Here is an 11,682-nt window from a genome sequence, read left to right as displayed (position 1 = left end):
AGTAATAGGAGTTTAGAATTCAGACAGACACCTGCCACATAACACCCTGGACTTATCAATAGTTGATAAGAAAGAAAGAAAAAAGTTTGCATAGTGGATGTGGCCATACCTGGAGACAGCAGAATAGAAAAGAAAAAAAACTGGAGAAGATAACAAAATACAAAGACTTGTAAAAAGAACTAGAACAACTGTGGTAAAAGAAAACAAAGGTAGTATGGATAGTGATAGGCACCTGGGGTGCAATCCCAAACCATCTGGAGCATCCCTTGAACACCATTGGCATTGACAAACGTATCATCAGTCAATTGCAAAAGGCAGCTTGACGAGAATCAGTTTTATCCTGCAATGATATCTGTAACACCACAAAATATCCACATCTTCCTATCCCAGGTCTTTGAGAAGGACTCAATAGATGGATAAAAATATTGAAGTCTGAACATCTGGCTGATGGTGCAACGGATCATAATATACAATATAAATATCCCGTGATGTAGAATATATGAAATACGAATGTTGTAGGAAGCATTAGGATGGTCCCTCTAATCCTAATAGGTGACAGGTATAGCTAATAGGTATAGGTCAGGGGTAGGCAGAGCTTGGCTCTTTTATGACTCGTGGACTTCAACTCCCATAATTCCTGAGCCAGCATGGGGGAAACTGGCTCCTTCATGACTTGTGGACTTCAACTCCCAAAATTTTTGAGCCAGCATGTGGGAAAACTTTGGCCCCTTCATGACTCGTGGACTTCAACTCCCAGAATTCCTGAGCCAGCATGGGGGAACTATGGCCCCTTCTTGACTCATGGACTTCAACTCCCAGAATTCCTGAGCCAGCATGGCTCAGCATGGAAACTTCTCCCTCTCCCCTCAGCATGGCTGGCTCAGGAATTCTGGGAGTTGAAGTCCACGAGTCATAAAAGAGCCAAGGTTGCCTACCCCTGGGATAGGTGATATAATAGTACTGCTTGAGAAGGCATTAAGGCAACTTCTATTCTTCAGTCCCACACATAATAGGAAAAAACAAGCTACAATCCTCTTTGCTTCTGATGACCTCAAAACACAGGAAAGAATAGGGGAACATCATCACCCAGTCAATGGTTTTCCCCAATTGATCAATGGGAAAGAGGGGGGGGAGCCATCCAGTCCTTGTTCCACCACCCACCTGAACCACCACAAAATATCAGAATGTTATTTACCCCAAACCAAAGGAAAGCAAAATATGTGCTATTTTCCCCTTCTTTAGGTCTCATTCTTAAGATATGCACCTTCACGCTTTCTACATCCTGATGCTGGTAGTGTCATTGGCGAAAGCATCAGATCCTGAGGCATGCAGATGTGAAGAGAAAGTTAACATCTGCCCTGTGGTTCCTGGCATTAATGGATTACCAGGAACCCCAGGGAGCAGTGGCTTACCAGGAAGAGATGGGAAGGAAGGTCCTCCAGGGCCAAAAGGAGATCCAGGTACAGTATAAACCACTCTTTAGATTTTCTTAGATCTATGTTGAGTACAAACATTAAGACCAGAGTCATTGTTCAGTGGTAAATTATACATCATGTAAGAGGAAGTAAAGGAACACGGTGGCTCAGTGGCTTAGGACGCTGAGCTTGTCGAGCAGAAGGTCAGCAGTTTCGCGGGTCGAATCCCGAGTGCCGCGTAACAGAGTGAGCGCCTGTTACGTGTCCCAGCTTCTGCCAACCTAGCAGTTCGAAAGCACGTAAAAATGCAAGTAGAAAAATAGGGACCGCTACGGTGGGAAGGTAACAGCGTTCCGTGCGCCTTTGGCATCTAGTCATGCCGGCCACATGACCATGGAGATGTCCTTGGACAATCGCTGGCTTTTCGGCTTTGAAACAGACATGAGCACCGGCCCCTAGAGTTGGAAACGACTAGCACGCATGTGCGGGGGAACCTTTACCTTTACCTTAAGAGGAAGTAAAGGCTATAAAAACTCTGGCGTTTCCATCAGAGAGAGTTTTCATTCCTTTTTCTCCCATAGGAGAAGAGCTTTTATGTGTACCCCCAATGGATGATTGACATTATATACAATGAACAATTGAGGGAAGTAGATATGTGGAGTAGAGTAGAGTAGAGTAGAGTAGAGTAGAGTAGAGTAGAGTAGAGTAGAGTAGAGTAGAGTAGAGTAAATGCAATGGAATGGAATGGAGTGGAGTGGAGTGGAATAGAATAGAATAGAATAGAATAGAATAGAATAGAATAGAATAGAATAGAATAGAATAGAATAGAATAGAATAGAATAGAATAGAATAGAATGGAATGGAATGGAATGGAATGGAATGGAATGGAATGGAATGGAATGGAATGGAATGGAATGGAATGGAATAGAATGGAATAGAATAGAATAGAATAGAATAGAATAGAATAGAATAGAATAGAATAGAATAGAATAGAATAGAATAGAATAGAATAGAATAGAATAGAATAGAATAGAATAGAATAGAATCCGGAAGGGGCCTTGGAGGTCTTCCAGTCCAGCCCCCTGCTCAAGCAGGAGAACCTATACCATCTCAGACAGGTGATTGTCCAGTCTCTTCTTAAAAACCTCCAGTGATGGAGTGTCCACGATTTCTGAAGGCAAAGCGGATCCACTGGTTGATTGTCCTCACCGTCAGGAAGTTTCTCCCTTATTCCAGGTTGCTCCTCTCTTTGATCAGCTTCCCACCATTGTTTCTCGTAGTCTAACAAAGAGAAGGTCTAGGAAATATGGTAGCAGTCTTGCAATATTTGAGGAACTGTCACAGAAAAGAGGGGGTTAACCTATTCTCCAAAACAGGCAATTGCAGGACAAGAAGGAATGTATGGAAACTGATGTCGAGACTCTAGAAAGGGTACAGAGAAGAGCAAGAAAGATGATTGGGGGACTGGAGACTAAAGCATATAGGGAACGGTTGCTGGAACTGGGCATGTCTATTTTAACGAAGAGAAGGGTGAGGGGTGACATGATAAATATCTCAGGGGCTGCCCCAAAGAAGAGGGAGTCAAGCTGTTCTCCAAAGCACCTGAAAGCAGGACAAGAAGCAACAGATAGAAACTAGTCAAGGAGAGAAGCAACCTGGAACTAAGGAGAAACTTCCTGACAGTGAGAACAACTAACCAGTGGAACAACCTGCCTCAAGAAGCTGTCAAGGCTCCAACACTGGAAGTTTTTAAGAAGAGACTGGCCAGCCATTGGTCTGAAATGGGATAGGGTTTCTTGCCTGAGCAGGGGGTTGGACTAGATGACCTCCAAAGTTCCTTCCAACTTTATATTATTATTATTATTATTATTATTATTATTATTATTATTATTATTATTATTATTATTATTATTGAGAGATCCAATCTAGAACTAAGTAAAAAATTCCTGACAGCAAGAAACTTTAATCAGTGGAACAGAAGTTGCCTTCAGAAGTCATGGGTGCTCCATCACTGGAGATTTCCAAAAAGAGAATCGACAGCCATTTGTCTGGAATGGTGTAGGCTTTCTGCTTGAGCAGGGGGTTGGACTAGAAGACCTCCAAAGTCCCTTCCAACCTTATTATTCTGTGTTCTGTTTGGTGATGGTTCCTCGTTTCCTGCGCAATAGGTTGAGCAGAACTCTTTCATTGCCTCTGATCTTGCGGCTCTTGTTAAACTATGACAATCAGTTTCTTCACTTATCTTTTTGTGCATTTTTTTCTTTATTTAATTGGCAGGTTTAAAAGGGATACAGGGACCTCCAGGTAAAGCTGGACCTCCTGGCTCGAACGGAAATCAAGGGCTGAAAGGGGATCAAGGGCTGAAAGGGGATCAAGGGCTGAAAGGAGAAAAAGGAGACAGTGCAGGTAAAGATAAGACACAGCACGGAGCTGAGATTTTACAAATGCTTTTCCGGTTTTTATGTAGAACGTCAAAAGGATATACAATGATTCTTTCCTCTCTTCATTTTGCATGGTGAAAAAACATTCAGAGCTATCATCTGGCAGTAACTGAATCTTTACTCAAAGAAAGGCACTGTAGCTCTTCTTATTATCCATTATTTTGGCCTGCTTATTCCCTCTATTTGTCTTTTTATATGGATAGATTAATCAAATAAGCTTTGGTAGATCAATTGATTGAATGGATGGATCATCTGTAAGTTATTTAAATGACCAGCTCGGGTTACAAAACGGAACCAAAGACAGCAGGAAGATGTGATCAACAATCAATCGGTCGTGGACTAAATAAAGTCTGACTTGATTCTTGAAGTGATCAACTGTAAGCAGAAAGACACATACATAGTTTGGGCATGGGGTGAGCGCATGGCGCAAGTGGTTGGAATGAAGTACTGCAGGCAACCTCTGGCCATAAAAAAAGCTCTCTTCTCACAAATTGGGATCAGGTGAGATTGGAGCCCAGTTATTGTTGTTATTGAAGAGTATTGCTTTAGGGCAGGGGTAGGCAACCTTGGCTCTTTTATGTCTCGTGGACTTCAACTCCCAGAATTCCTGAGTCAGCCACGCTGAGGGGAAAGGGAGAGGTTTCCAAGCTGAGCCATGCTGGCTCAGGAATTCTGGGAGTTGAAGTCCACGAGTCATGAGGGGGCCATAGTTCCCTCATGCTGGCTTAGGGATTCTGGGAGTTGAAGTCCATGAGGGGACCATAGTTCCCCCATGCTGACTCAGGAATTCTGGGAGTTGAATTCCACAAGTCATAAAAGAGCCGAGGTTGCCTCCCCTGCTTTAGGGCTTCTGGTTTTGTCTTTCTGGATGTTGTTTTTTTATTGTTTCGTGCATGTTTTTGTTGTTGTTGTTTTGAGATATCCAGCTTTAGGTAAAACAACTACAAGGAAACACTCCAGTGTACAAATGGCACCTGGGGTGCAAATTTCTGGAGCAGGACATAACGAAATGTCGGGTTTTCTGACGTTTTCAGCAAGGGCCTGGTAGCATCCTTTACAAGATGGACACATTTATCAATGTGTGAACTCATGAAGGCTTATGCCTTTTGGTGAAATTGGTTCATCAGAAATGGGCTGACCAGACTTCTCTTGATTTTGGGGCTGTCTTAGCCCAGCAGCTCTTCTCCTGCAGCACATCTGGCTACCCAAATCATACGGCTGTGTCAACCTTCCCTGGAAATCTCATGTTTTACATGGAAAACTTTCCAAAGGATCTTAGAAGCAAAGCCAAGAAGCCAGGCTTTCAGACGTGGGTTGTTGTTTTTTTTAATCTATTTTGCTTCTGACAGCATTGAAGAATAATTCTGTGTTTTCATATCCTTCAGAGATTGAGGTTCTTAAAACCCAGATTCGTGATTTACGAGCAGAGCTGCAGGTTGTTAAGGAGACTGCAAGTAAGAATCACGCAGGTAAGACAGAATCGTCTCTTTGGGAATACTTGCAAAGACTTCCATGAATCCTGTCGGGTGGTCCTTGGTGCTGAGCTTGGTTGTTTTCTCTCAGGTGTTTCATTGCCAACTCGGTAACATCATCATGCAGTGATGGTGTTACCTGGCTTGGTAATGAAACATCGGTGAGAGAACAACCACGCTCAGAGAGCACCAAGGTCCCATCATTTCAGCCCTGAGCTACAAATATTCTCCTCTATAAAAAAAAAAAAATACATTCTACTGGTACTTCCTGATGCTCCTTCAGTTCATTTGAGGTCAAGATCAGGATGGCTCCTAAAAGTGGATTTCTCGCCCTGCAAAACAGCCGGGAAAGAATTAACTTCGTTTTGTGGTTTGTGTTTGTTTGTTTGTTTTTCTTAGATTTTCTAGAGGCTGCTTTCCCAAGCTTCACCATCATTGGAAACAAAAAATTTGCATCTAATGGAGCCGAAGCCAATTATGACACTGCCAAAGCCACCTGCTCCAGGTTCGGTGGGCAGCTGGCTTCACCGAGAAATGAGGGGGAAAACGCTGCCTTAAAAAACTTGGCTTCAAAACTTGGAAAACACGCTTTCCTTGGGATGACTGACCGTGAAAGCGAAGGTACATTTAAGCACCTCAATGGGAACCCAATGCAATACTCACAGTGGGCGAAAGGTGAACCTAATGGAGCGGAAGAGGATTGCATAGAGTTGTACCTGGATGGCCATTGGAATGACGTTACTTGCAATCTGAATCGCTTAATCATCTGTGAGTTTTAATCCAACCATCCTTCTCTAAACTTGTTGGGGTAGCCAAAAAAAAAAAAAAACAAATTTCCAAAATCCATGGTGTTCGACTTCAACTTCAGAACACGAGCAAAACAACCAGCAAGATATCAGAAGATTCGCTTGGGCAATGGTCAAACAGACCTCGGAGCAATTTTGTGTAATTTAATTCAGCTTGGGTGCACTTTGGAGGCGGTGTGTGGGTTTACGAGAAACGTTTGTGACAACGCAGCTAATAAATAATGCATTGGCAAGTGTCATGTTTAGATAATCGCTTATTAAACTGTCTCCTTAATGTAGTATTTATTTGGGTTTTACGGGTTAAATATACTGTATATAATGTGCGTAATGATATATTCTATCAAACCAACATCACTTAACTGCCTTTTAACACTTGAGCAACCATTTTATCAGGACTATTTATGGCTTTTAATGCAATATCCTTTCCAGAAGTTGACAGGGTTTGGAAATACCTTTTTTTCATTTTTAAAAGAAGCCCAAATAGACCATGACTGCATTATTTGCAGGGTGGGGGATGTTTGTACTCTGATCAATAGAGTGGTCAAACAAATTTCTAATAAATTTCTTAATGGGTAATCCTCCTGTCTGATTCACAGTTTGCAGACATTGAAAGCATCCACATAAAACCCTTCTCGTTATTTCCCCATTGCCTTGCCCTTTTACCTTCCAAATGTACATCAAGATGGGGGGGGGGGAAATAAAATTGATCTATAAGTTATTTTAATGACCAGCTAGGGTTACAAAATGGAACCAAAGACAGCAGGAAGATGTGATCAACAGTCAATCAGTTGTGGACTAAATAAAGTCTGACTTGATTCTTGAAGTGATCAACTGTAAGCAGAAAGCCACATATTTTGGGCATGGGGTGAGTGCATGGCGCAGTGGTTAGAATGCAGTACTGCAGGCGACTTCTGCTGACTGCCGGCTGGCAGCAGTTCAGTAGTTCGATCCTCACCAGCTCAAGGTTTCCATCCTTCCGAGGTTGGTAAAATGAGGGCCCAGATTGTTGGGGCGGGCAATAGGCCGACTCTGTAAACCGCTTAGAGTGGGCTGTATAACCCTGCTGAGTGGTAGGCAAGTCTAAGTGCTATTGCTGTGGGATGTGAGCAGATGGTGGATTAGGAAAAAAACCCAATGATTATACTAGGAAGGTTGGAGGAAGTAGAAGACGAAGAAGACAAGGAATAAGAATTTCTTTGGAATGCCCTAAAAAAGGTGCTATAAATTATTCCTAGAGCGTGGTTGGGATAGTGGACATATGTCCAACAGTTCCCAATGGTTGGGTCCAATTCACCAACTCCTAATTAATTAACTAGGATGAGTCCAACAGGAACATCTACTCCTTCCATTCAAAGCAGATCAGCAAAGAGTTGTTAGATTGTCTTTTGATCTAAGAACACTGGGCTTTCCTACAGAAGATACCCTGTGTGAACGTGATGAAGAATAATCCATCTCTCATATGCTATGGTGTATATGATGTCCATCAACATGTTTGGAGGAAGACCTCATGCTGGTGACAGGCTATAATGTCAACATGGCCTGATACTGGGCAAATGTCATTTAGTTTTAATACTATTTGAATACTATTTATTCTACATACTTTTTAAGGGACACGGTGGCTCAGTGGGTTAGGACGCTGAGCTCGTTGATCAGAAGGTCGGCAGTTTGGCAGGTCGAATCCCGAGTGCCGCGTAACAGAGTGAGCACCTGTTACTCGTCCCAGCTTCTGCCAACCTAGCAGTTTGAAAGCATGTAAAAATGCAAGTAGAAAAATAGGGACCGCTACGGTGTGAAGGTAACAGCGTTCCGTGCCCCTTTGGCATCTAGTCATGCCGGCCACATGACCACGGAGACGTTCTTGGACAAGCGCTGGCTTTTCAGCTTTGAAACGGAGATGAGCACCGGCCCCTAGAGTTGGAAACGACTAGCACGCACGTGCGGGGGAACCTTTAGCTTTTATATTTCTACTATCTATTTCATATCTACTTTACTTGAATGTTATATGTCTATAATTTGTAGGTGCTTTTGACATGAATAAAGATGAGCCCAGGGTTCAAAGTGCAATGGAACACAAATTCCAATGCTAGACTGCTTTTCCAAATTTCGTATCCCTTCTCTTATCTAAACCCTCTGTTGACCATTAGGTCATTCTGTCTCACTGGTGGATTTACCTTTGTGGCATAATAGATAAGTTAAAGAGAAACAAAGATGTGGAATCCATTATATTCAGAAACCCAGCCCAACCAGAATGGTGTTTTTTTTTTCAGAAAAGACAGAAGACAGAGGATCCGTTCTGATTTTTTATAGAAGAGGCTTTCTTATCTTGGTATATATTTTTTCCAAGAAAGACAGGAAGAAAGACAGGAAGAAAGAAAGAAAGAAAGAAAGAAAGAAAGAAAGAAAGAAAGAAAGAAAGAAAGAAAGAAAGGAGGGAGGGAGGGAGGGAGGGAGGGAGGGAGGGAGGAAGGAAGGAAGGAAGGAAGGAAGGAAGGAAGGAAGGAAGGAAGGAAGGAAGGAAGGAAGGAAGGAAGGAAGGAAGGCATTAATTTAAGATTAAGTCTCCCTGCCTGTACAAAGTTCCAGGAAATGGATAAAAGAAAATCATAGTGTTGAATTTTGGCAGAGAAATGACCGATGTTCAGTGGCAAATTTTTGATGAGAATAAAAATGAGACGGGTTCACAAAACTTCTCCAAACTGAATGACTAACCAAGCAGGATCTAGCAGTTAAATCGGGAAAACAGTTATCAAATCCATAACAAAGTCAGGTCACAAATGACTGAGGATCCCTTCCTCTTTGGAAAAATTACAGGTATTGTCTCTAAGAAGAGTTGTTTGCTCTCAATCGCGATGCCAGAGTGTTCCTGATTAATGTTTGCCATTTGTTAAACCTTCCGATGAATGGCAGGACTGAAAGAAATGCAGCAACCCCCCCCCCAAAAAAAGAGATTATTAATTGTGATAAGCCAAACATATTATAGTTTTACCGAATTCCATTTAATGTTGATGTGCTTTAGATTAATAAAATACAGAATGGATCGTCCTGTTCTTTTTATTTATTTATTTTATTTATTTTATTACATTTATATACCGCCCTTTCCCGAAGGACTCAGGGCGGTTTACAGGGTGATTAAAAACAAAAATACAAAAGTTAAAAACAAATTTTAAAAAAATTATATTCGTCCCTGCATAAGTAAAACCCCAGTTATTAAAATTAAAACTAAAATTAAAATTCTCAGCCTGGGCCAGAGAGCTTTTTATGCAATCTCCCTTTCCTATTCTTGAAATCTGCTACTTCTGTATACAGTAATTCTCTCCCAATCTTCCTTCATTCTTTTCTTTTACTGATTCAGTAAGATAGTACGCCTGGCATGTACGATCCTTATCCTAAAGGACCGCCTCCATCTTTTATCCTGATCAGTAGCAATTGTGCAGATTTCACAAATTATGAGATAACTATCAAATTTCTGTGACATTATGCTGCAATATCTAATGGCTCAATTCAAGAAAATTAATTTTGTCATCACAGTTACATTATAAAGGGCATTGGCTCTGAACAATAGGCAGCCAAATGTACTGCAGACAGCTGGTTCCAGAAAAAATGCCTTAAAAGAGCATCAGTATAACGCAATTTCTAATGTGACACAGTGGTGCTCATAATTTTTTTAAAAAAAACTATGATATTTTAAATAGAAGAATGTTAAGAATGTTACATGAGACTTAGGTTTTCTGCTGCATTATCTAAATCTTGAATCAGAACGGAACAAGATCAGGAGGGACAAATTATTCAACTATTAACTCATCACCGCTACAAGGAAAAACCAATCATAGTTTGATTTGAGAACCAGCTTGGTCTAGTGATTAAGGCACCAGGTTGGAAACCAGGAGATATGAGTTCTAGTCCTGCCTTAGCTATGAAAGACAGCTGGGTGACTTTTGGCCAGCCCCTCTTTTTCTCAGCCCAATCTACCTCATAGATTGGGCTGATGGGATGGGGTGGGATTTTTTTATTATGACTTCAATTTTAAATTTGTATTATTATGGGCATTGTTTAATCATGTTTTAATAATTTTAATTTTTGTATCTGATTTTTATGTATTGCCCTGTTAACCGCCCTGAGTCTCTTGAGAGAAGGGCGGTATATAAATTAAATAAATAAATAAATAAATAAATAAATAAATAAATAAATAAATAAATATTGTTGTTGTGAGGAAAATAGGAGTAGGAAGGTGTATTGGTTATGTTCACCACCTCGAGGTATTTGTAAAAATAATAAAGGTTGGATACAAATCGATCCATCAATCAATAATATTAGAGCAATTTTACCTTAGAATATTGCAGGATCGTGTGCAAAAAGTAGTCATTTTTAATTTTTGCTAAATCTGTGACACTACAGTGCCATTTTAATTTTACTTTCTTCCACTGCATTACTAAAATAGCTCTATTGTCAACAGACAAAGCAAAACAGTCTCAGAGCAAGAAGAAAATCTATTTGGGCCCAGAAGGAAAGCAAATAATTAATTGCATTGATGGAAAAAAGAAATACTTGATGTAAAATCACTGGTGATTCCTTTCTAAACCTGTCAGTCAGTCAGCTGAGAATCTTTCGAGACATTTCTGCAAACTGGGAATGGCTTAAGAGTTTATCCTTAAATATTTGGTTGAACCAACTATAAAGAGCCAGAATATTCCTTGCTTATGCTTTAAAACCTTTTAACAATACTTGCTTTGTGGTGAATATCAATCAATCTGAATAGAGCTGGAAGGGACCTTGGAGGTCATCTAGTCGAACCCCCTGCTCAGGCAGGAAACCCTATACCATTTCAGACAAATGGCTGTCCAGTCTCTTCTTTAAAACTTCCAGTGTTTGCAGCATTCACAGGTTCTGGAGGCAGGTTGTTCCACTGGTTAATTGTTCTAACTGTCAGGAAATTTCTCCTTAATTTCAGGTTGCTTCTCTCCTTGTTAAGTTTGCATCCCTTGTTTCTTATCTTGCCCTCTGGTGCTTTGGAGAATACGTTGACCCCCTCGCCTTTGTGGCAGCCCCTGAAATACTTGTTCTGTACCAGCCTGCTACCGGCCCTGCAGAAAAGGCAGGGACAACCCCTTTACAACCGGCAAGAGGCTGGAATTACGCCTGCCAAATTTATAGCTACAAAAACAAACAAGACACGAACCAAGAAACAGGAGCTTTAAGAAACATGAACCATCGAAGCGGTTGCCTTCAGCAAACCAGCCCTCCCAGACATTCCCCTTATGTAGAGTTCAGGGCGTGGCTTCTCTCTGCCTCCTTCCGAGAAGCCCCATTGCCTTCCTCTGTTGACTCCTAATTGACTGCCTCCTGCGTCGGGCGTCCTTGAACAGGGCCAGCTGTGGGTCATCTTCATCCACACTGTCAGGCTCACACAGCTGGGTCTCCGTGGTGACCAAGTGGGAGGGGCCTGGCTGAGGGCTCTCATCAGCAAGATCTTCAACCCCCTCAGCAAGGTCTTCAACAGCCCCCTCCTCCTCTGAGTCGTCTGACCCAACTGCCGAACCCACAGGCTGAC

General features: G+C 41.6%; 1 protein-coding gene across 1 annotated transcript in view; it reads left to right on the top strand.

The window, feature by feature from the left end:
* Nucleotides 1-6,339, top strand: part of LOC310641308 (collectin-43-like) — a 15,664-nt gene extending 9,325 nt beyond the window's left edge. The window contains exons 2-5 of the mRNA XM_083364270.1: nt 1,243-1,460; nt 3,693-3,827; nt 5,242-5,325; nt 5,728-6,339. Of these exons, the coding sequence (XP_083220396.1) occupies nt 1,259-1,460; nt 3,693-3,827; nt 5,242-5,325; nt 5,728-6,107 (801 nt within the window). The 5' untranslated portion in view covers nt 1,243-1,258 and the 3' untranslated portion in view covers nt 6,108-6,339. The remainder of the gene's footprint in view (nt 1-1,242; nt 1,461-3,692; nt 3,828-5,241; nt 5,326-5,727) is intronic.
* Nucleotides 6,340-11,682: the final 5,343 nt, after the last annotated feature.

The sequence above is a fragment of the Vipera ursinii genome (genome assembly GCF_947247035.1).
Source record: "Vipera ursinii genome assembly, chromosome: 5".
Taxonomy (NCBI): Eukaryota; Metazoa; Chordata; class Lepidosauria; order Squamata; family Viperidae; genus Vipera; species Vipera ursinii.
Note: the sequence above shows the minus strand (reverse complement) of the source record. Positions and strands in the feature narration are given on the sequence as shown.